The following is a 24,929-nucleotide window of genomic DNA, read 5'->3' as shown; positions in this document are numbered from 1 at the left end:
TAAAGATGGAGCAGAGATGGGGGAGTGTTCAACCAGTTCTTGGGCCAACCTGCCACCCACTCCATGGGAAAAAGCCAACCCCTGACACTGTTAAGGACACTGTGCTATATTTGCAGGTGAGAGCCTAGCATAGTTGTCCTCTGAGAGGCTCCACCCAGCAGTGGATCAAAACAGATGCTGAGACTCATAGCCAGACATTGGGCAGAGTAGAGGGAGCCTTGTGGAAGAGCAGGGGAAAGGATAGAAGGACTGGGAAGGGACATGAACTCCATAAGAAGACCAACAGAGGCGACTAGCCAGGGCCCGGTGGGTTTGCGGAGACTGAAGCACCAACCAAGGACCATGTGTGTATGGACTGGACCTAGGCCCCTTACACATACGTACCAAATGGACAGCTCAGACTTCATGTGGATCCTCTAGTCAGAGGAGCAGGGGCTGTCTCTGACGTGGACTCTGTTGAATGCTTTTGCATCACTTCCCTCTGGCGGGGCTGCCTTGCCAGGCCACCACGGAAGAGGATGCCCTCAGTTCCGACGCGACTTGGTGAGCTTGGGTGTGTTGCGGGGGACTCCTGTTTTCTGAGGGGTAAGGGAGGAGGGAGGTGGAACTGAAAGGAGAGGAGGGAGGGGGCTTCGATTGGTGTCTAAAGTGAACAAATAAATTTTTAAAAACTGCAGTGACACAGACCTGTATGTAATCCCAGCACTCAAAGAGGCAGAGGCAGGCAGACCTCTGTGAGTTCGAGGCCAGTCCTGTCTACAAAGCAAGCCCAGAACAGCCAAAGCTACACAAAACTACCCTGTCTAAAAACAAAACAAAACAAAAAAATAGCAGGAGCAAAAATGCTATGACTTTTCTATAGAGTAAAGGAATAGGATGACAGTGTAGTCATATTAATTAATTAGTTAATTAATTAATTAATTAATTAAAAGTCAGGGCCACCTGGCTGTGCTCTTTCTCATCTCTGTTATTGGCCCTGGTGACTGGGCATTCCAGCAGAAGTTACATACAGAAGCACAGGGGAAAATAATACAACCCGACAGAACTGAGTTACCTACCTATATAAAAACACTGACATTTCATATTTTAGCACACAGGAATATACTGTGACGTTTAGAACACAGCCTTTGGGATGATGAAAACTGCAGTAAGTGTGGTAAGCCAGCAGTGTGGCTGGCAGATACACCCTGTCCAGATGGGCAGCCCTTGTGTCCTTGCTACTAAACCTTCCCGAACATCAGCTCACTCAGATATCTGAGCTTGTTTAGATTTCCCTATAGGTTTTGAAGGTGTTCACTGTATTTTATAACTAATTTTTGTGTTCACAAATATGTATTTTAGAAATTTCAGTGAACTCATACAAATAAAAAGGCAAAGAAAAATCCTCACTGCCCCATTCTAGCTTTGTAAAATATTTTTGGTATAATATTTTTATGAATAAAATTTAGCATTTTTCTTGCAAATTTAAAAATAAATTTACTAAATTGTATATATCACAAGCATTTCTTTTCTTCTTCTTCTTCTTCTTCTTCTTCTTCTTCTTCTTCTTCTTCTTCTTCTTCTTCTTCTTCTTTTTTTCTGAGGCAGGATTTCTCCGTGTAGCATTGGCTGTCCTAGACTCACTTTGTAGACCAGACTGGCCTCGAACTCACAGTGATCCTCCTGCCTCTGCCTCCAATTGCTGGGATTAAAGGTGTGCACCACCATGCCCAGCCATAAGCATTTCTTATAACATTAAAAAGTCCTCAAATATTAATACCTATAGAATATTTTATAATTCATTTACTTTATAATTTTGTTTCACTCATGTTTCTTCTAAATTGTCACTGTTTTAAATATGTCTGCATTAATTCTTTAGATTGGATTTCTGGATGAATTACTGTGTGCTGGAGACACACACTCCTATGGATGTTTATAAATGCTGTAATGGAATCCAAGCATTCCTCACTGTGGTCATAGAACAGGGCCTGACTTTTATTCCCATTGACTGGTGGATCTTTATGTCTTTAAGTCCACTAAGTGTTATTGCTTCTTACCAGATTGGCATATATATTGGTCTGAAGAACTCAAGGAGTTTGAATGTGGAAACCACACAGCATTGTGTTATTGTTGTTGTTGTTTTATATTTTATTTTTTGAGCTTTCTTTGTGACTGCCACAATTGGACTTGTCAAAGGAACGCATCCATTAACCTCTAAATGGCTCAGACAGTAAAGGTGTTAGCAGGTGTTAGCAGCCAAAGCCAACCACCCAAGTTCAATCCTCAGGACCCACACAACGGGAGGAGAGCACCAACCCTCGCTCCACGTTGTCCTCTGACCTCCACAAGTGCTTGTTCATGAGCATATGTGCACACACACACACAAATAAGCACATAAGAATATAATAAAATTACATACATTTAATATGTACAGTATTATAGTATGATGCTTAGCCACATAACTGCCGATGTTTGCAAGGTATGGGAGTATAAGTGTGTGAAGGACTGAGTGAGGAGCAGCTCTTTGATTTCATTAATTGTTGGCAGCCATTAAAACACAGCAGGGTTATGTTGGGCACCTCATGACTTGTGCTAAGTGACTTCCTCAGTTTAGTGGTTGGGAGGGGCAGGTGTTGCATGTGCTCTGTGCCAACATGTCTCTGAATAAAAGCAATCATTTAGAGCAAGACTGGAGGACAACTTTCCTCTTAGTTAATGGGCTGAGCCGGTTGGCAGTGATCTTCAGCAGCATCTCTTAGGAAAGGACATTCGGATCGCCAACAGACCTAACTTCTTCTTTTGCCTTTTTCCTTGTGATTTACAAAGGCCTGAAGATAAGCACTACTTCCCGGATTTGCACCACATGAGGCACGAGGTTGAAGACGGCACTGGACCTGATGGAAGAGACCTGCGCTTTGGATTTGATCCCCTGGTGTTTCCTGAGTTTAGCTGGAGAGGATATGCCCCAATGACCTCGGTCCAGGTATAGTCAGAGGGCCACCGTTCATTGCAGGAGACCCCTGTTGCCTTCAACTCTAGCCTAGGCCTAGGCCTGGAAGCTTCTAGCCTCCATACAATCTAACCTAGGCCTAGAATATTTTCCGCCTTTGAGGCTTACCACTGAATAAGCTCACTCCAGCTCTTCCTGAACTCTTACTGGCTGGTTCAACTCAGCTGTTCTGGCTCAGTCTCCTCTCCTAGCTGACTGATTCCATTTGACTTCTTTCTTGGCCACTGAATTGCTCTGCTTGTCCTCAAACTAACTCTAGCAATCTAGTCTAATATTCTGGCTCCTTCTCATTCTCTGGCTTGTTCTGTCTTCACCTGTGTCTAACTTGTTCTCCATCCTGTCTCTGTGAAACTCTCCCAGTAAAACTGCCTCTGAATTCTACAAACTGAGCTGCCATGAACTGAACTCCACAGTGCTGCCTCTCAACTCACTCTCAACCCAACTGCCTGAACAGAGCTCAGAGATCCTGTATCCTCTGTTTCCTGAGGGCTGGGATTAACGGCGTGTATCACCACACCTGGACCCAAGATTTTCTTTACTTGAAACTTGCTGTATACCAGGCTGGTCTTGGATTCAGACATTTGCTTACCTCTGTCTCCTGAGAGTAAAGGCATTTCTGTATTCTACCCAGAGTAGCCATGTTCATGGGTTAAAAAATTCTCTACAAGGATTCATTGTCTCCAGAGCCCTGGCCAGAGTTGCCTTGGTTGCTATGCTTGGGATTTGAACTAATGAACATGTCCTTCGATTTCACAGTTTACTGTCACTTTAATTTGGCCACTAAATCAGAAAATGAAGAAATAGAAGAAAGATAATATTTGTCTCTGGAGGCTTTTCATAGACAAAAGGAAATTTCTTAAATGATATTAGATATATTAAAATGCACAGGGCATTTTTCTTTAACTCCATTTGTGAAAAACAAAAACAAAAACAGTTAACTTGAAGACTTCTGAAATAATTAGCACCTTCTTCCTCTTCCTCTTCCTTCTCCTCTTCCTCCTCCTCCACCTCTTCCTCCTCCCGTTCCTCCTCTTCCTCTACCTCTCCCTCCTCCTCCTCCTCCTCCTCCTCCTCCTCTTCTTCCTCCATTTAACAGAGCCCAGGGAGTGTGGCTGATGCCATTTTAGCTGAGTGCTGCTGTAGCCTCTTAAATGCCATAGTACCAGCCGTGCATCGCTTCTCCCTGCTTAGTGTTGCTGATTTGGAGTGGTGCTTTTTAAAATCCTGAATTACTCTGTGAGTGCAAACTAAAGTAAAGGATGTGCTTCGGTGTTGTTTGGCTTTTCTGTCTCCTTTCCCCCACTCTCTCTGTTGTACCCATCTATCTTGCCTTCATGGTAGAGTAAGGAATGTGAACATTATAAGTCTACCTATAGGACTTACACAGTATTTATAGCTAAACGTAGAGAGTCGTAGAGCAGTTTTTATCTTCAGAGCTTTTCTCTGAGGCTGGTCTCCTCAGGCTGCTTCTAGGTAGACAACATCAGAATGAGAGAGATGAGCTGACATCTGTGGTCACCCAGTACTTGTTCCTGGTAGATCAGGACTGGATGATGATTTTGCCTGGCCAAGTTCTCCCCCAACGAAGCTGCCTTTACCAAATAGGACCATAAGATACTCCGCATTCCCCCTTTCTCCCCACACTCACCAATTCAGTTTCTTTCTTTTCTTTCTGAGATAGGGTTGCACTAGTGAACTCTAGTTAACCTTGGATCACTTTGTGGATCAGACTGACCTTGAACTCATAGAGATCCACCTGCCTCTGCCTGCTAAGTGCTTAGGTTAAAGGCATGCACCTCCACACTAGGCTTTTAAAAATATTCATTCTATTTTAAGTTATGTGGACATTGTAGGGAGGTATGATACTTGTGAGTGCAGGTATCAGAGCCAGCAGAGAGCATCAGACCTTCTCTCTGGATCTGGAGCCACAGGAGGGTGTGAGCCACAGAACTTGTGTGCTGAGAACCGAACTCACATTATGTGCAAGCTCTTTAAAATGCACCACTCCCAACTCATTTTCTTTAGTGAAGACCTTCATTATTCACAAAACCATGGTGGATTCCATCAAGTCCTGATAGGAAGGGGCTGGCACTGAGCCAAGTCTATGTGCTCTCACAGGTGTTGGTAGTTTGGCAGGAAGTTTGAGGGAGTCTTTGGGTCAGAGGCCACTTACTTTACTCTTTTAATTCATCCTTGCGTACTTGTTTTCCAATTGATATAAAAACTGAAAAAATAAATTTAACCAAATTTTCAGGGCTACTGGGCATTCCTACACGGGCATCAGAGCTTGTGGTCCCCCGGATGTTAGCCTTTGCTGTCTCAGGGCTGCTGGGCATTCCTGCATGGGCATCAGAGCTTGTGGTCCCCCGGATGTTAGCCTTTGCTGTCTCAGGGCTGCTGGGCATTCCTGCACGGGCATCAGAGCCAGTGGTCCTCTGGGTGTTAGGCTTTGCTGTCTCTGTGCCTCATTCAGCGCATGTCCTCTCCATTGAACCCAAAATATCTGAAAGCGGGATGAAAAGAACCATGATGTAGGAATTGCCACAGTGTGCGAACCTCCTGTGGACCACAGATGGATCTGGACGTGTGGCTTGTGGTTCTGAGTACAAATAACTTATAATGCGGCTGGAGAGATGGTGTGGCGGTTGAGGTCACTTGGTGCTTTTGCAGAAGACCTGGGTTCAATTCCCAGCATCCACATGATGACCCAATAGAATCCCAAACACCAATTCCAAGGGATCTGATACCTTCTTTTGACCTTGATGCATATACATATATACAGGCAAAATGCGTATAAGCACACAATATATAAATATGAATAAATAAATGATAATTTACTTGTGGTATCAATGTTTACGGAGCATTGTGTGACCCCAGAGCTTAGGGACACACAAAACCTCTCTTCTAGTTCAAAAGTTAACACCATTTTTTGATAAAAGCTTGAGATAAAACTTCCTAAGGCAAAGTATGCATATTTAATTGCATCTAGGTCTTTATCATAGATGTGTTTGGGGTCCTCAGCCTTTGCTCCCCACTATTACTCTCTGCAGCTGTTAGATGTTATGCGTGTGAAGGGGGGCCTGCAGGGGCCTCTCTATTGAGTGCTGGCGTGAAGTGACACACTTTCCTTTCCTTCTCTCTCTTCTGCCTTTGATTTTTTTTTTCTCAGCCAGTGGTGGTTGTCCTTGTCCCTGTGACCCTCTTAAACTAGGTCATCTAATACCCCATTCTGTCTGCCTGGTTACAAAAAAATGTCAAAAGAGAACCCTGGTCACTGAGGGGTGCACTCTACTGCAACTGGAATTGTAAGTGGCTCTGCTTCCGTGTTAGGCCAGCCTATTGGCACCTAGTTACTTGGTATTGATTGAGTGTGTGTACACGTAAGGGTGTGTGTATGTGTGTGGGGTTTGTGTGTGTGTATGTGTATGTGTGTGAGAGAAAGAGTGTGGGGGGTTATGTGTGAGTGTGTATGTGTGTGTGTGTGTGTGTGTGTATGTGTGTGTGTGTGTTATGAAACTTAAGTGGAGCCACTGGTTTGGTGGCATTTCTTTGCAGCTACTTTTCTCTTCTACACTTTATGTTATTTGGGGGTACTTTTCAGAATGAAGTAAGGATAAAAATGACTGTGAGGAAGTCAAGTCTCTCCTTGTTCCAAATTGTTCTGAGATACATCAACCCTGGAATGGAAGATATATCCGGACGCATCACTGTTTACCCGTCCTGGGCAAAGTCAGGTAGGCAGAGACTCGAGCTTCCTCCCTTTGTTGTGGTTTTGCTTTTTAGAGACAGTGTCATGACATAGCCCAGAGTAGCTCTTCTGCCCATTCTGAATGGACAGGCATGAGCCCTGAGCCTGGGTTCACCTCTTTTCAACTGAGGAAGGATCAATAGAACAGTCCTTCAGTTTTCACAAAGTCCATCATCCTTAGAAAACATTAGGCTCATGACAGGATCTGATTGGACAGCTCTCGGGCATGCTCTTTGTTACCATAGCTTCTCTTCACCTTGTGCTGCTTTTACTTTTGCTGTTGAATTATCACCAATTGTCATTTTTAAAAATCAACATAACAGTGCTCAATTGTTAGCTGCACCCCAACCCTGGAGTCAAGCTACCTTTGCTGATAAAAACAGACCTATATAGCTCACTTGTGGGGAAGTGGGTGCCGCCTTTGGGTGTTATAGCTGTTGTCCCATTGCCCTTAATTCTCCCATGGTTCTGAACAAGGAAAAATGGAGGAGGATTGGAATTTTAAAATGAAGGTCAGAAAATAGGAAGCCCAGGAGAGTCCCAGGGACCTGAAAACTCCCTCCAGGGGTGAGGCCTTCCTGAGCAGAAGAGGGTAGAGCTCACAGCAGTCAGAGGCAAGGCCTGGAAATCAATCCTCCCAGGAGGTAGAGCTTCAACCAAATCCCAGAAGCTCACTCAATAAATCATTTGGAATCCTAGAAGGGCCCAGAACCATGCTGATGGAAACTTGACTGTTATCCAGAAGGGCATAGAACCATGCTGATGGAAACTTGACTGTTAATCCTAGAAGAGCCCAGAACCGTGCTTATGAAAACTTGACTGTGTATCAGGATGTTAAGTGATGTTATTTCACACCTACAGCAGAGTTGGAAGTGAGGAAAGTAATGGCATCTTCCCAAGTTGAGTCAGCCAATCATGTTTGCTTGGAGGCTAAGCCACTAGAGAGCTCTGGTGGGCTCGCTGTAACAGGAGGAGCCTCAGCATCTGCGGCCTCCCGAAGTAAGAGCCCTGTGGACTATAGAGGCTAAGCTGTCCAAGTGCATAGCTGGTCTGTAGACAGCATCTGTAGACTCCAAGCTCATCCTGACAGACTCTTCTCCTTCTGGGTGTCATCAGTAGTCTGTCCTCTGTCCATCCAGACAACTAGAACACATTTGGCTCGTTCCCTGCTCTCTGAGAAAGTTTCCTCTAAGTCTGAATCAGGAGCCCATGTTCCTAAGGGAATATTTTCCTCCTCCCAAGTACCACTGTCCATGCTTTGATCTCACTCTGCATTACAATCTCTGTCTCTCATGTCCCCAGCAAGTTAGGCTGTGCTTGTTGAGTTCACTGCATCACTTACAAATAGCCTCAGGCCTGACACACAGCGGGCCTTTGGAGATATCCATAGAGAGCGATGCAAAGATTTGTTGTGAATATCTCCTCAGAAGAAGACTCCTCAGACTAAGGCACCAGATGTTTGTTTGTTGGCGGAAGGAAACACAACACACCCTGGAAACAAATAAATAGAAAACTGTGATTTTTTTTAACTGCAAAGTGAATGCATGCTCAAAAATAAAAATTTAAAAATGACAGTCTCCTACAGACAAAAAGAAGTTAACAAGCCACATAGCATACTGAATATATACATCTGGAATGTACATTCCTAAAGAACATAAGTATTGGCCAGATGTGGTGGTATGCATCTTTCATCCCAGACTTGAGGGGAAAAGGCATACTGTATCTGAATGCACACCAGTATGTGGGTATCTCTGGAGGCCAAAAGAGAGCATCAGATTCCCTGGTGCTGGGGTTATATGTCAGTTTGGGGAACCACATTTTTGTGCTCTTCATGAGCAGCAGTAAGTCTTTACCCCTGACAGTCTCACCAATGTTTCTAATATATGTTTTCTTTTCTTTTCTTTTTTTTACTTTCCGTTGGTTCTTTGTGAATTTCACATCATGCACCCCAATCCCTCTCATGTTACCATCCGTCCACTTCCACCTCTGCTACTGCAACCTCCATACAAAAGAAAACATCTCTCTGTGGAAGCTGTGGTATGTCACAGTGTGTCACACAGTATACCCTTTTGCCTACACATCTTTAGTTGCAAATGTTCACTGCGATGAATCATTGATCTGGTTGGAGATCTTTGGCTTTAGCTACATTACCAATACTGGATCCTCACTGAGACTGCTATAAGATATGCTGCTGTTGCCCTGTGTCATGGAGATCCTGCAGCTGCAGCACTGATCCCATCACATTCTCCAGCAGTTCACAGATGGGGTATAGGTTGGGGTGGGCCAGCTCAAAGCCCTGGATCTGGGCCTGGGTACTGGCTGAGTTGTTCATCCCACCATCTTCCTGCACTCATGCCTCTAGCTCCAGCTTTCCAGCGCTGCCTTGGCGAGGGGCAGGGCCAGCTCTCCCTCAGGGTGCTGCCTCAGTGAGGTGTGGGCCACTCTCCCCAGTGATACAGCTGGTTATGGGTGGAGCAAGCTCTCCAGATCTTATGCCCTGAGGCAGCTTTCCCATGCTGCCCAGGTGAGGGGATGGGACAGCTCTGCATAGCCCCTGAATGTCAACATGGTCCCAGATGGCAGCCTAAACCAGGGATGTCTGCATTGCCTTTGGTGGTATAGACATCGGCAAAGACCCCTGCTGCTTCAGGACCATGGATCCAGGCATGGCTCTTGGTGGCAGCATGGGCCGGGAACTCACAATGGCCTCAGGTGGCAGTGTAGGCTGCTAACTAGGCTGTTCTTCACCACCCCTATGCTTCCAGCTCTTCCTCTCTTCACAGTGTACAAACTATTCCACTTCTTTTTTTCTTCCATCTTTCTACCACCTATTTGCTCACCGTAATGGTGCTCACTGTCTGCCTGCCAGCTGTGCCCTGCATGGTGGTGGGCATGCCTCTGGGTGTTTTCCGAGCTTGCCTCTCTAATGTCTATTTTATATACATGTGAATGCATACATACCATTTTAAATAGTAAGATCAGTAAACATGACCAGAACCTGTTCTTGGTAAGCTACCTTAAGCTTTTCCAGCTATAGACTGAATATCGAAAGCTAAGTTGTATAAGGTGTTAGCAGTGGCTTCTAGGAAGATGTCTTAAAGTGTTACTTGTATTTCTGACAGATGCTTCTCAAAGCAAAGAGATCACCTTTCCAGTGAGTAAGGAGCCAGCCTTTGTCATGGTCCCTGGAAAAGGCTTTGCAGACCCATTCTCCATCACGCCAGGGACGTGGATTGTTTGCATCCAGGCAGAAGGAGTCCTCCTGGTAAGACAGAGTTCTAAGCTGAGGTCTGTGACATATCCTATTACTGAGATGGTCTCTTCCAATGCAGCAACCCATAGGAAGACATCAAAATCACATGTATTTCTCTTTTACTGCAAAGGAAACTACAGCAACTTTTGCCTCCAGAGGATATGATGATACAGAAACTTACTTAAAATTACGTTTTATATCCCTTCAATCAACTACTCTTGGACAAAAAGTCTACATGTCTATCTAAATGTAACCTATAATTCAAGATTATTAGAACAAATGTAAAGTCCTTAAAAACATGTGACTCTCCCCACCTTTCAAATTTTGTTTGATATTTCCATTATAAAACAGAAAGGCACCTAAAAGTGTCCCCCTAAGCCATGCAGAATAACATCAGCAGAAGCCAGACAGTGAGAATAGTTGTGAAGGGAAGGGAGAGGCCCCAGGAGCCAGGGCTGGCCCAGCACTCCTACTGTCTTACCTCTCACCTAGTCAAGAGTCTTAAAGCTGACTGGCAAAGGGCGCCTCATCCAAGGAAAGCCAGAGGAGACATGAGGGGCTTCTCTGAGGCATCTCTCTTTGTCCGTGACTCAGACTTGTTAGAGCTTGTAGTAAGGGCATTGCGAATGCCTTTGGCACCAGATTGAGGTCACATGCTTTAGGCAGGAAACAGAAAGTTGGTCCTTTTTAGCCAGGTCACTTAGCTCTGAGCCTGCCTCCATCACATCTCCTGAACAATAGGAATCGAATGTGTATTTTCCAAATACAAGTGTCAGCCTTTAATCTCAGCACTCGGGAGGCAAATAAACCCTTTCCACTCCAAGTTGTTTTTTGGTCGTGGTATTTTGTTGCAGCAATAGAACCCTAATTAAAACAGATGCCTAATGACATTTATCTGATGTCCTCATTATGATTTCATTTTCACTGAGCATGTGCTATCCTATCCATCTTTACTGGCCTTGGAGACTACAGAGTAATGAGTAGTCTAGGCCACGCTCAGGGAAATGGCTTCTAGAACAATTCAAACCCACCCAGCTAGGGGCCACATCTGAGTTTCCCCACTAGAGGCAAACACCCTGTGCCCTTGCCTCTGCACATGTGTGGTGGGGCCCCAGGTCCTGAGATCACTAAACACTGTCAAGCCTTCTAGGTCTAAGAGCCCAGAACTCTGCTCTTTCCTGAATGCTTAGGCGCATTTACCACAGGCTTCGTTTGGCGTGCTGGGTGGAACATGGCCTTTCTTTCATTTGCTATGACAGGCAGTGGGGCCATTCCAGTCTGAGACACCAGCATCACAAAACCTCACTTTCCCATCATACCCCACAAGCAGTGTTGGAATGAAAAGCCACATCAGTGGTCAATCGTTGGTGTTCGGTAGTGATGCAGGCAACCAGCGTCTCAGCAGAGCATCACAGTGATGTGGTCATTTGGTCATTTGGGGGTCGGGGGGGAAACGTATAAACAACCTGGAAGAGATAGTAACATTTCCTGTGGATCTGAATACCGCAAATGTACACCTGCTGTACTGAACTCTAGTGTGTGAAAAGCTGGGGGCGGGTGGGTGTGTGAAAGTGCTTTGGGGTTCTGGTGGGTCAGGTGAAGAAGAAAGTTGATCTGCTGTCGAAGGTCACCAGGGACTTCCCTGGAGCATTATTGAATTTGAAAGCACATCTGGCCGTTTTAATTAGGCCTGCTGGAAGATGACTAACACCCTCTGTGGTCTTCATTCGCTAGGATTACCTGGTGCTGCTTCCCAGGGACTACTATGAAGCGCTCGCCCTGCAAGTACCAGTTACAGAACCGTGTGCCCAGACAGGATCTCCCCAGGACAAGTTAGTATGGGGTGGAGGCTGTGCCTCAGTGCCATCACACTCCTCTGAACATGCCCTCAGTGCAAGGCTCGTGATGGTGGGTGGGCCTTACAACCCCAGTGGTTACTGGACAGCCGGACTGATAGTTTTGTTGTGATTTGTCTGTCTGAGCTTTACTTGAGTATGAATCACCAAGCACGCCTGCCACCACTGGACTAGGAGTGAACTACCCTGTGTGGGGGAGAATGCTGCAACATACCCAAAAAGCCATCTCAAAGTCATGCAACTGGTGAGGGGAAGAGCTTAAAATAGAATGCAGGTCCACGGACGTGTGCTTCTTCCCTTCCTGGCGTGGAGAACTTATTGCCCAGTGCCCTGATGTCCATTTACCAAGACTTCGTTGAAAGAGTGCTGCAAGGGTGCCTCAGGGGCTCCGATCGCTGGGTCCTTGCAGCGCTCTGTGGCAGCATTCTGTATTGTGTTCACGTGGTAACGATTGTATTTTGTTGTCTTTGAAGTTGTTTGCTTTACCAGCATTTACCAGTGACCCGATTCTCCTGCACCCCGGCTTGTGAGGCCAGACACTTCCTGCTGGATGGGGAGCTGAGACCCTTGGCAGTGAGGCAGCCAACTCCCGCACTCCCAGCCATGGTGGACCTCAGTGGGAGAGAGGTGGGGTAACCTTTCCCTTCCTGTCAATGCTGTTGCTACCTCTCTCTTTGTACCTGCTGAATGCTTAGCCAAGGTTGCTTCTCAGGTCCCAGAGAGCCAGAAAGAAGGGTTTCCCACAGGTACTGATCACCAGGTGCTGAGTTCTCCAATTTAACTGGGGCTGAATTGTCCTCCACACCGAGCTGCGTGGAGGTTTCTTTGGAGTACCTTCCAGATACAGCAATGGCCATAGGCAGCCCAGGGGCCATTTTGTTTACTTGACTCACAGCAAAGTGAGTCTTTCTTTCTTATTAGTTTACTTAGTTATTCACTTTGCATCCCAATCATAGCCCCCCCTCTACTCCCAGTCCCACCTCCCCGTCTCCCTCCCCGCACCCCCCCCTATTCCTCAGAAAATGGGAGCCCCTACCCACCCTTAAAAACTGGATAACACTCAGTCTTACAGACCTCCAGTAGCTCCATGGTTTACCTTATAAGGACACAACGGTTCCTCACTGTCCAACCCTGTAAGGCTAAGCAATTTGTGACAGTTGAATTTGTGGAGCTCAGAATCTGGAACTGCTCCAACCCACAGCATCTGCCTCATGGCTGGGAGGCCATGTTAGTACATGCCGGGGCATTGTGCCTCTTCCTGGAGTTCTCTGAGTCACATGGGCAGACCTAAGAGTGAACTGGTAACACACTGTAGAGCATATTAATGATGAGAACACACATTCAGCACCCCAAAATGAAATATTGAACAAAGGTCTCCTACCCTCTGTATCCATGCTTTACTTTTGTTAATATTGTCTATTTTAAACCTTTGAAGAAAATACTTTTGGGGATAAAGTGTGTGAAGTTAAAATATCTATGGCTTTAATTCTTTCTAAATATTTAGACATTCATATTTCATAAACTATGTCCTTACATTTTAAAGGTAACAGCTAAAGATATTAAGATTACTTTTTAGATTGTTTGTTTCATTTTATTTGATTAGATTTTTAATTTATAAAATATACTTATTATACTAGGTAAAACAATATAAGTAAACACAATTATGGGAAACTGAATCTTCTCTCCATTATAAAATTAACTTTACCACATTTCTTTCTGTCTATGCTGCAATGGCCCACACATATGTGCATGTGTATACTCACATGTACGTATATATAAAATGTGAGAATAAACATATATGTATGTGTGTTTATATGTGTGAAAACAGGGAAGACCAGCTGAGGTGGACAAGCCCCTAGGAAACATACAAGCTTCTACTAATTAAACTTAAGTATAATTTATGTCTCAGCAGCACCAAGCCCATACCAGGGTCTCAATGATCACACATGTCCAAGGAACAACACGGATCATAGATGTTTGTCATTGCAAAAAGACTATTGTGATGAAATTCAAATTTGTAGAGTTAGAATAGGTATTGAAGATGCTTAGTTCCGCTCCTATGCAAGAATCCTTTTTAATATTCTAATCACCAGACTCACTGGCTTTGTGTACGAGACCCAAGAGCTTTTATTTAAGCTTTAGTCTCACTCCAAAGTTAGTTACCTGTGTTGATTGCTTTGCTTCTTTATGTGACTTCACACAAGCAACCTCAGAAAGAAAGAACTTACTCTGGGTTTGGTTTGGGGATATAGTGTGTCAGGGCAAGGAATTCACGGCAGCGCGGGTGGCCATGGCTGCAGGAGACTGATGCTGCTTGCTTGGGTAAATTAAGAAGCGAAGATGAGACAGGATGGTCATGCTTTTCCTCAGCTAGGCCCCTTTGGGTAAAGACTCCATAACTTCCCAAAATAAGGCCACCAGGGGGCGTAGCTCATGGAGTAAAGGTCCCCACACCATGTGTATCAATTCCCATCCTTTATCTGCAAGTACTGCAAAATCAGAAAGAATTCAAGCTCGAGGCCATCTCTGGTCCCAAGCACTGAGATAAGCAGTCTCAGCCTGTGATGTCATGTTGCTTGAACATCTCTGTAGTTGTCTCTTAATCAACTCACCTGCATTGCAGAAATATTCGATCGTTAGACTAGAGAGGTGGTTCATTAGATTGACATGAGGGCCTGAGTTCAGATGTCCAGGAGCCACACAGAGCCAGACTGCACACATATGCAACCCCAGGCTTTCTACTGCGAGAAGTAGAGACAGGAACCTCCCCCTACCCCCAAACCTTCCAAGCCAGCTAGCCTGGTTGCACACACTTGCAAACAGCAAGAGACATTGTCTCAAACAAGGTAAGGTAAGGACCAACACCTGAGATTGTTTTCTGACCTACACACACAAACACATATGCACATGCACATGCATATTCAGGCACTGTATGTGTGTGCATATGTGTGTACATGTTACAGTAACATCTTGTCTTATAATAGAGACAAAAATTTTACCTCTAGCTGCACCATGCCCCTACCCCTTGTTCCCTGTTCCTGGCCATCTGGTCTACCTTCGGTCTCTTAGACCTGCATTACATGTGGCCTAAGAGTAGTCTATGTTGCAAGGGGGTCTCTTACCATCGGCTGTTCCTCTGCCTGATGCTATTCTCTTCCTTCCAGGTGTATTTTTTGTTCTTTGTCTTTCGTGCTCACCTAAGTCATTGCTTCTTCAGGGAAGCCTTTTCCTCCTGCTCATCTTCCTGACTAATTCAGTTCTTCATCTGACATGTTTCCGTGGGACTTTCTGAGAGAGTTGGCCACACATGAAGCATACACCGCAGCTTTCTAATTATCTAATTAGCTGATTAAAGTCTGAGAGGGGAACTAAGTCTGTCTTATTTTCTGTTGGATGTTCACTAGCTGGCTGGTGGACTAGCCACAGCAGGCATTCAGTAATGCTTGCTGGCCAGAATATTAGACTTCCCATCTGACATCAGAGTTGGTGCTTTATCCTCTGTGGCTTCGCACAAGCAGCAGACTTGGTAACACTGTCCTCCACATCCTACCCAAACTTGGAACTAGCCAAGAGAAGCCCTGAGCTGCAGAACCATTTGACACCAAGTCCTTTCAAGTTCCCCTTTCAAAAGATAACATCACCAGCAGACATCAAATTTTCATTTTATCCAAGTTCATCAGGAACTAGCTTCACCATCAAATGTGATTTACATAGAAATCAGTCCACAGGACTCACAGTGGGGTGACATAGACACTTAGGAGAGGGCTGTGATGGAAGCCACAGCCAAAGAAGACTTGTCACTGGTCTGTGTGTGCGATGTGGTCAGGTGAGACAGAGATTTCATGTGGAGATGCCTGAGGGGAGAAGCTAGTAGAGACTTCTCTATCAGAGCTAGGGCAAATCTGGACTTTCCTGTGTAACATAGTGAAAAGTGAGTGGCTAGTGCACATTTTCCTGTAAGGGAAGCCCCTTATTATATAAGCCATAGGGAAATCAGTGTGGGATCTAGGAGTTACATGGCTTAGAGCTGTTCTGACGGAAGTATACATGTACATTTCATGGAGGCTAGGAGCAGGGCCATTTGATCATGTGGGAGTAAAGCTGGGGTTCAGATGGGTCACACGGTGAGGGATGGAGGGAGATCTCAGGCTGGCTTGGGCATCAAATGTGCACACACACTTTAAATAGTCCACCTCTAGGAATCTTACAGGAACACCAGCACAAGGGTGTGTGTGTGTGTGTGTGTGTGTGTGTGTGTGTGTGTGTGTGTGTGTGTGCATATATATGTGATTTAACATCGGATGTTATATCTATCATCAACAGAGAAAGAGTAAACTAATTTTCCATTTCCGTGTGGATGTCCAAGTGTTATGTGTATACATGTGTGTGGGTGCATGCTAGTAGGCATATGTGTGGGTGTGCATGTGTTATATGTGTACATGTGTGTGGATCCATGCTTGCAGGCATATGTTTGGGTGTGCATGCATATGGAAGCCCAAGGATGATGCCAAGGAATCAGCACCGCTCACTCTCCTGTGTTTTTCAATGAGACAGGATATCTCAGTTAACCTTAGGGCTCACATACCTGCTTAGCCTTGTTAGGCAGCCTGCTCTGGGCATCTCCTGTCTGTCTTCCCAGGCTGGAACTACAGGTGGCTCACCACACCCACCTGACTGTGTGGGCTCTGGCGACCCCAACTCTGGTCTTCACATGTGTGCAACTGGTACTTTACACACCAACATCTCCCTAGCTTAAATTTTTTATTTCTATTGTAGGTTGCTAGACAGCCATTAGGAAAACAAATCATGTATGTCTGTAATGATAAAGGCACATGGACTACTAGGGCTGGAATGGTAGTTCACTTGGTAAAGCACATGCCTTGACAGCATGAGGACCTGACTTAAAACCTTCAGAACCCATGTGAAAAAACTTGGATGTGGTGCCATGTGTGTAAAAACCACTACTGATGAGGTACAGACAGGCAGATTGTTTGGGCACACTTGCTAGCCAACCTAGCCTCCTCAGTGGCAAATAAGAAAGCTCTCTCAAACACACACACACACACACACACACACACACACACACACACACACACCTGCCCAAAACTGATAGTTTTTGAGGAGTGATACCATAGTTGGTCTCTAGTCTCCATGTGCATGTGATGTGCACGTGACACACGTCTATCTTTACACACACCAATAAAAGTATAAAAATAAACACCAGGAAATGCTTCTGAGTAAAAAGAACAAAAAGCAAAAAGCAACCCAGTGACACCTAGAGTTGTAGACACTCTTTGTGCATTCGTTTAAACCTCGTAAATGTTGAGAGCGAGGCTGTACCCTCATTTTATATGGGGTACACAGACGCTAAGTCGGAAGCCGCAGATCACATGGATAGTGTCAGCTTGATTTTGGGCAACAAGCTCCAGCCTCACAATTGACAGGAGGGTAAGTCACGATTTCCCCAGAAAGGACCAGAGAATCAATACACCCAGCTCTGTGGACCCTAAGATCTCTGTCATAACAGCCTGAGGGCACCCCAATTTCTGATTCTTACAACAGTTTTTCTTAAAAACCAAAGAGGGAGTGCACATATATTGCCCAGAGAAAAGAGCTATAAAGTAAAAAAGCCAAGTCTCATCGTTCTAGGGAAGGAAGGGTGTGTGTGCTGCCTTTACATGACTTTTATTTGGATAACTTGACGTTTCAACCTTGAAGTAACACTTAAGAAGCCCCCAGGCAAGTTTGCACTCTCTTGCTGGGCGTTGGTGCTACCTTTTTACCTCAAGTTTAGGAGTGTTTGTTACCTTGAGAAACAAGCAGCTGAAGCATCCCTGGGTGGCGTAGAAGCCCTGAGATGCAGCAGTGACAGGCGTAGAAAGCAAAAACACGTGAGGCCCTCTGAAGACGTAGACAACGATCACCCAACATTTCTCTGAATTCGGGCCGACTACGTGTTTTTACCAGGCAGACATACGACAGTGCTCTGGGGTGTCATCTCTGTTTTTGCCATTGTATCTGTAAACATATCCAGCCCACTGCACATCTGGGTGACCACCTGTCTACTTGGCCTCTCTCGCAGGTGGAACTGCATCTGCGCCTGCGGGTCCCACAGATTGGCCACTATGTGGTCATGCTGGAGTATGCCACGGAGGTGGACCAGCTTTCTGTGGTGGATGTGAACCTAAAGAGCCCAGGGTCTGCCTTGGCAGGCCAGGTGAACATATACAGCTGCAAGTACAGGTAATCTCCCCCATTCCCCTGTTTCCCTCATTCCCCCCCCCATTCCCCCATCCCCCCAAAACCCTCTGCCGTGGACTTGGGTGATTGTTGTTCTGGACTTGCTTCTTTTGGAGACAGCTTTTGCCACCTAGCAGGTGACTAGTTATAGGATCCAACATTATCCCCAACATGGTATCGGGAGCCTCTCTGTGGGTGGAGTTGTGAAAGCAATGTACCAGGTGTGCGTCTCCCTTCACGACCCACTCCAGAACCCAGCAAATCGGTGGTGGGTGACTGCTGGGTGCAACAAGCGACGGCGGAGGGCTGAAATTTTCTCCAATGAGAATTTTGCTCAAGAGTGCTAATTGACACGGGCTTACTAAAATTATTTTATTTGCACAATATTTTAAGAGCGTTTAATTAAAGAACCAGCACAAAGAATATTTGCAGTTGAGACTAAATGTGTAATTAGCGATATCCGAACTTGTAGTCCCTTGATACAGCAAGCTGAGAGCTATATTAAGCACACCCAGTTCTTAGTCACGGCCTTCAGCATTTTCTTAACCTGGTTTTTAATGTTGCTTTGTGTCAAACCCAAGACAACTTGAAGTAGCTGACCATCTTCCTGGATATGAAGTGGAAAAATATATATACAAAGAGTAGCTTTTAATAGCTTCACATGGGCATTTTTATGAGGCCTGATCAATGTCTGCTGAACTAACGTTATACTCCCAGTGACACTAAGACTGCGCCTCTGAGGACTTGGTTTATGGAAGGAAGATCCTAAAATGGAGAATTATATTTGGATATGTCCTGGTGTTGAGAATCAAACCCAGCGTCATGTGCAGGCTGGGCAAGGAGCCTCCACTAAGCCTCCACTCTCCTCAGCTCTGTATGTGCATTTTGAGGGCATGAGGTGAGCCTGAAGTAGCTTCTCAGATCATCTATCACTATATGAAAATATGAGTTTCACGTACCGTGGACATCAGCACCACTAATGTGGACTCCCCAATGGGTAGGACCCTGTGTGCCTGAGTCCAGGGGAGACTGGCCACAGGGCTTCTTCAACCTCTATCCATCCGAGACTAGATTCCAGTTCGAGTTTTAGACGCCTCCTATCTTTCAGACACAGGCTTGATTCCTGTGTCACAGAATCTAAGAGGAGTTGGCTAGGGGAAGGAGGAATATTCAGTTACTCTGATGACTCTCAGGGTGACCTCAGAAGAGCTCCAAGAACACCTACGCCCATGTTGGGGAGTTTATATTTTGGGAAGATAGGGTCTTGCTTTGCAACCCAGTGTGGCCTTGAACCCGTGGTCTTGCTGTTTCAGAGACCGGGTGTTAGGGTTACAGCCATGCGCCACCATACCCGGCAATGCAGAAGCTTTACAAAACCAGAGAAAGAAAGGAGCCTTGCAGGATGCCGCGCAGGTTTTATGATCAGCACCGAGGGAGGTTGTATAATGCTCTGGATCCTTTAGCACATGGTGACACTTAAGTATGTTTAGCAAACCCAGCATTAGAATTCTCGGATAGCACACTAGTCTGCAATTACATGGTTTCTACTTAGCCACGCCCAGGAAAGTCGCATTGTATATTTTTACTTGGACAAAGTATTTCCTTTCTTTTCTGCTTCAGTAGTCGCAAGGGTCAAGTGAAAGTGAACTGACTACAAGGGTGGGAATCTAAAACTACAGGAATTATTTCCCCCATAATGGCCTGTTGTGGGTGACAGGCCTGCTCAGCATTGCACTGTCTCCTGCTGAGGTTTGAACTGTCCCCCTGTGTGTCTCAAGTGATTTCTAGCCACTTTGTTAGAAAGACAACATCTCAGCAAAATAGTGACAGGAACACCACTTTTCAGAGTAGTGAGGCGATAAATTGACTCCTTTCTTCATAGTGAGGTGACTCTTAGTGGGTAAATTGATGGCCGTCTGTTTATTAGTAAGAATTTTAAAAGGGATTAATGATAAAGCTAAATGTGAGTGGATTTAGCTCTCCAGGTGATATTTCAATCCAGAAGGACTCCTTCAATTGCCCTTACACAGACTCTTAAGTTTCTACATATGCCTCCAAGTTCTGCTGGTTATTTTTATATTTTATCTCCCTTTAGTCATTATCCAAATAATCTTGACTAAGTTATTTCAGGTGTTTATTAGGGATGACCATATTGTCTTAACCTAACACTAGTTCCTTTTTATATGTACCCAAAGGAAGTGGCCTTAAACATGCTTCCTAATGGCTTTACCAGCAGGGTCAGAGTTCATGTTGCAAAACGGTGACTTTTAAAGAATAGTTTCAAATTTGTCTCTCACCCAATGGAGTGGAAGGTGGGAGCCAGGGCTAGAAGTGGAAAAGGTCTAACAAAGAAAACAGACTTGGCCTTGAAGACAGTCTGGCTGGCCCTTCCCCCATGTTAGTAAAGCAAGCTGTGCCTACTGATGGGTGTGGAAGGTCATTGGTGGGCAACTTGAGTTCTCAATGGTTCAAAGAGACCTGCCATCACTGTCCCAGCATGCTTTCCTCTGACAGCTTCTGTCCATCCAGGTGGAAAGGGGGAAGTAGGGGCCTCAGTCCTGAGAGGGACAGCAGGGGCTGCAGTAGAAATGTTCTTTTATCTACAAAAATGATGAACCTAGCTCTCCTTGTGGACCCAGTTCTTTATACATAAAAGAAGTTGGTTTCTCACTGTTCTGGAAGCTGGGATCTGGATCTAGTAGGAGGCTTTTGTGCTGAGCCATTCCATGGTGGAAGCTGGCAGCAGGTGCCAGCGCGTGCATGAGCGTGTGCATGAGCGTGTGCATGAGCGTGTGCATGAGCGTGTGCATGAGCATGGGAGCCTGTGTTTATAACAGAGTCACTCCTGCGACAGCTAGCCCACTCCTGCAACAACGGCATCTGTCCATGCGCAGTGCAGAGCTGCCACTCTCCCCAGACACCTGTTAAAGATCACAGCAGTGTTTACATGTCAAAACGGGGAATCATTCAAACCATAGTAGGCGGCATCCCTCTTTGACTTGTCATGCAGAAAAAATTGACTCTGGTTCACCCAGTTACAAACAGGAAAGGCTGAGAGGTGGCCCAGGTGCACAGCAAGGGAGATGCTAGGCCTCAGGCTAAAACAGCTCTGTCCCCCTTTGCAGCATTCTGTGCCGGAGTGTGGTGACCGACAGCCTGGGTCGTACGGCTGTGTACGAGCTGTTAGCAGATGCGGATGCTCAGCTGAAGGCGCACATGGCCGGTTTCCTTCTGGTATGCCTTTATCCAGCCCACTGACCTCTCGAAGTCTTCTGTTGTCATCTGCAGCTCTCAAAAGCGTCTTAAAATCTGGGCTGCAATCGCAGTGTGTCTATAGACTCAGCTTTGACAGTTTACTGCTCTCACCTTGAGCCTTCTTCAAGTCATGTCATAAGCTTTAGTTACTAAATTTGAATGCATCTCATAAAAAAATCACATTTCATTAATTTTTTGTTTATCATTATTATAAACAAAATACCCTTTAACACTAAATTTTTGACTTTGTTATTATTCTGTCTGGGGTACGGAAATGGCACTGATTATCATTTAATTTCTGTCCCATTTTATTATCCTATGTGGGTTTTTTTGACAGTTCTATCAGATATTTAAATTTTATAACTGGTTATAATAATAATACCCTCTATTTTAATACGGGTATTATTCAGTTAATTAGATATATGCTCTTCAGATTTAAATACCAACTGGGACAGATTGAATGACATTCATACCTACCTGGGACAGCGGAGCTTGGTCACTGAGAGCTGTGATCGACTGTGGGATCTGCCTAGGAAAAGGACCATAAGATTTACATAACTGCCTCAGGGACCTAAGTGTGCAGCAGCTTCCCGTGCTGGTGGCAGTAAGCACACATCACACCCTGGGGAATGCCAGGGGATGTGCCTTAAATATTTGTGCCTAAGCTACTAGGAGTAAGTAAAAACTTCTAACTTAAGAAATACTTTGAAATAAGACTTTAAAATTATTATTATTAGGAAATGGTAGTTTTCCTTCACAAATCTAGCCTCTTCATCTTGGGAAATTATCCTGGACTGACTCAGTTTTTTAAGTGTGGATTTGCCCTTTGAAAAATAGTCCAAGGTCACGGAAGGTCAGGCTGACTAAAATGGATGCTCCGTGAAGGCAAGAACATTGTCCATCTTGGTCCTGCAGATGCCCTGAGTCTTAGTGGTACTCCATACGTTTTTGTTGGTGTTACTGCTGAGCCACTTTGCCATCAAGCTGATAACATAGTTTCAGTTCAGATGCAATAAAAGACACTTTAATGGCTAGCTTTCTTATGTGGCCCAGAAACTATCTGTAGAGATAAATCCTTCAAAGCTGAAGTAGGCTGAGGTCTGAGACATCCTTTTCCAAGAAGAGTCTTTGACTCTCAGGCTCTCTGACTCTCCACTGTGCCCTCTCTTCCTCCTGAAACATTCCAGTGTCAGCATCAGCCCTAAGTCAGGGAGAAAAAGGCGCCAGAGTCCACTGAACAGAGCTGATCTTGAACTTTCCTATGCTTTTGTTCTTTGGTTACTTGTGAACATTTTCCAGCAACAACGTAGTCAGTGACCCTGTGCGGTAAGACAAAGGATTTGTTGCATGCAGAGATTCTACATTTTGCCATCTGCAATTTTATTGCTTTAAAATAATATAATTTTCTGGATGAGTTCTTCACTTAATAACTGCCTTTAAAAACATGTGGTGGAGCCATTAGTTTTCCCAATAATTGTTGTGTGTTTTTGCTTATTTGCTTGACAGTATCATGTTTGTATTATACCCATTGAAGAATTCTCAACTGAATATTTGAGACCTCAAGTCCACTGTATTGCCAGCTATGGACCGCTTGCTGATCCTAGGTAATGTATCTTCCTTCTTTCTTCCTTATCAATACTCCAAACAGTACTGTCATATATGTAAGGCAGAAACTTTTTGCAGGTTGGCGATCCCTTCTCTGAAATGCTTGGAACCTTAACTGTTTTGAATTTGGGAACATTTGCAAATACATAATAAGATATCTTTGGGATAAGACCAACTCTAAACATGAAATGAATTATATATCACATGCGGCTTTTTAAAACTATCACTTGTAGGTAAATTTACACAGTATATCTGGAGTGCCTCTGTTTGGATTATGGTCTGTCATTTGAGGTCATCAGTGGAATTTTCCATTTGGGACATCATATTGTTGCCCAAGAAATTTCAGATTTTGGAGCCCTTGGGGCTTGAGATTTGGGGTCCTCAACATCTGCTTACCAGCAGTGCCAGGCAAGGCCCTGATGTTTATTATGGGATGTTAAAGAGAGAGGAGCCACAAGGCTGGAGAGTTAGCTCAGCAGTGAAGAGGCCTTGCTGTGCAGTCGTGACAACTGGAGTTTGGATCACAGCAAGCATGTAACAAGCTGGGCTGGGCATCCTGCCGTACCTGCAAGCCCAGCTCAGAGTTGAGCATTGGCAGGAGGATTGCTAGGGCTTGTTGGCTTCCAGCCTAACCAAGAAGACACAGGCCCAAGCTCCAGGACAGACTAGGTACAGGAGGACACCTGGATGTCCTCTTCTTGCTTCTGCTCACGCATATGAGCACTCACAGCTTCATGTATGTGTACACATGCACACATACACACAGACACATATAATTTTTAAAAAATTTAATAAAAAGATGATCCACCTAAGTAATTCTTCCCAGTTGTCAGCTTTCCACAATCCCATAATATACACCATGGCACAGACGCGGCAGCAGCGAGGGAAACGGTTAAGCCTGGTCCTTGAGGTCAGGTCTGCCAAGTTCTATTCTGAGCCCTCACTTTGTTGCAATCCTTTAATCTCTGTGTCTAGGCTCTTCTTTTGAAAAAGCCACAAAAATAATGGCCCCTCTTGGAGCTCTGATACCAGAACTAGCTAATTAGTGCTCATTGGGGCTTTCAGGAGTGTTGTTTTGCTGTGGATCCAAAAATAATTAAAAGGTTCAGCCATGAGACTGTGTGTGCACGGTTAGGGCTCTAGAAATCTCCAGCACAGTGCCATTCTAGCTGTGAGACAAAGAAACGACCCATGTTTGTTTCCCGTCTCTCGCATCAGCATTTCTATATAGAGAGGAATAATGCCTTTACATTGATCTAATCTTATTAAGTAATTTTTTCCAGGTAAGAAAGCATCAACAATTTTCTGTTCTGCATGTCTTACTTTAAAATTAAGATTTTCTTTCTGTTTTAACTACCTAAGTTGATCACGTGCCCGGCATGCCCTTGGCCAATAGGCTGCACTAGTGCTATGATAGGAAGATCTCCAGGCTCCATGGGATTCCTGTGATTTACCCTTGGTGTGCATCCAACATGTTTCTTTACCAATGGACATTATGCATGGTTTTTCTTGTTGTTGTGATAATACAACCATATTTTTAAAAGTGTTTTATTTTTTAGTGCCTCCTGTGTCTCCCTGGCCCATGAAACTCCTCCAACAGCCGTAATTTTGGATGCTATGAGTGGGAGCCCTTTCTCTCTCGTGCCTCAGGAGCCTTCCTTTCCTGCAGATGTCACTAATAGAATTACTCTGAAGGCCCCCCAGGTAGGACAACCCTTCAGTGTCAAGAGTGTGACACCCCACCGAGCAGCATCCATATCACCCTGGGGCTTTTTGGGGGTGCACATTTTCAGGCTCCGCCCCAATCTCCTTTATCTGAGGCTCTGAAATGGGGCCAGTCATCTGTGTTTTACCCACTTCCCTGTCCCCAGAAATCCTGGAACTTCCACTCTCCACTGTGGACCACTGAGCAGTGTAGGAGCCTGGGCAGTCCTGGCCGTGACCACTCCTGCCCTGCTCATCTCCTTCCACATGGCCACTCTG

At 45.0% G+C, this 24,929-nt stretch overlaps 1 protein-coding gene across 1 annotated transcript in view; it reads left to right on the top strand.

Moving 5' to 3' along the window:
• LAMA3 (laminin subunit alpha 3) overlaps positions 1-24,929 on the top strand; it is a 226,015-nt gene that overhangs the window by 95,218 nt on the left and 105,868 nt on the right. The window contains exons 19-27 of the mRNA XM_084779751.1: positions 2,806-2,962; positions 6,591-6,723; positions 9,860-10,002; positions 11,725-11,822; positions 12,320-12,473; positions 17,929-18,089; positions 21,212-21,320; positions 22,848-22,945; positions 24,506-24,650. Coding sequence (XP_084635877.1) covers positions 2,806-2,962; positions 6,591-6,723; positions 9,860-10,002; positions 11,725-11,822; positions 12,320-12,473; positions 17,929-18,089; positions 21,212-21,320; positions 22,848-22,945; positions 24,506-24,650 — 1,198 coding nt within the window. The remainder of the gene's footprint in view (positions 1-2,805; positions 2,963-6,590; positions 6,724-9,859; positions 10,003-11,724; positions 11,823-12,319; positions 12,474-17,928; positions 18,090-21,211; positions 21,321-22,847; positions 22,946-24,505; positions 24,651-24,929) is intronic.

Source organism: Acomys minous, assembly GCF_964271855.1.
Source record: "Acomys minous genome assembly, chromosome: 4".
Taxonomy (NCBI): domain Eukaryota; kingdom Metazoa; phylum Chordata; class Mammalia; order Rodentia; family Muridae; genus Acomys; species Acomys minous.
The sequence above is the reverse complement of the archived record's forward strand: the minus strand, read 5'-3'. Positions and strand labels throughout refer to the sequence as shown.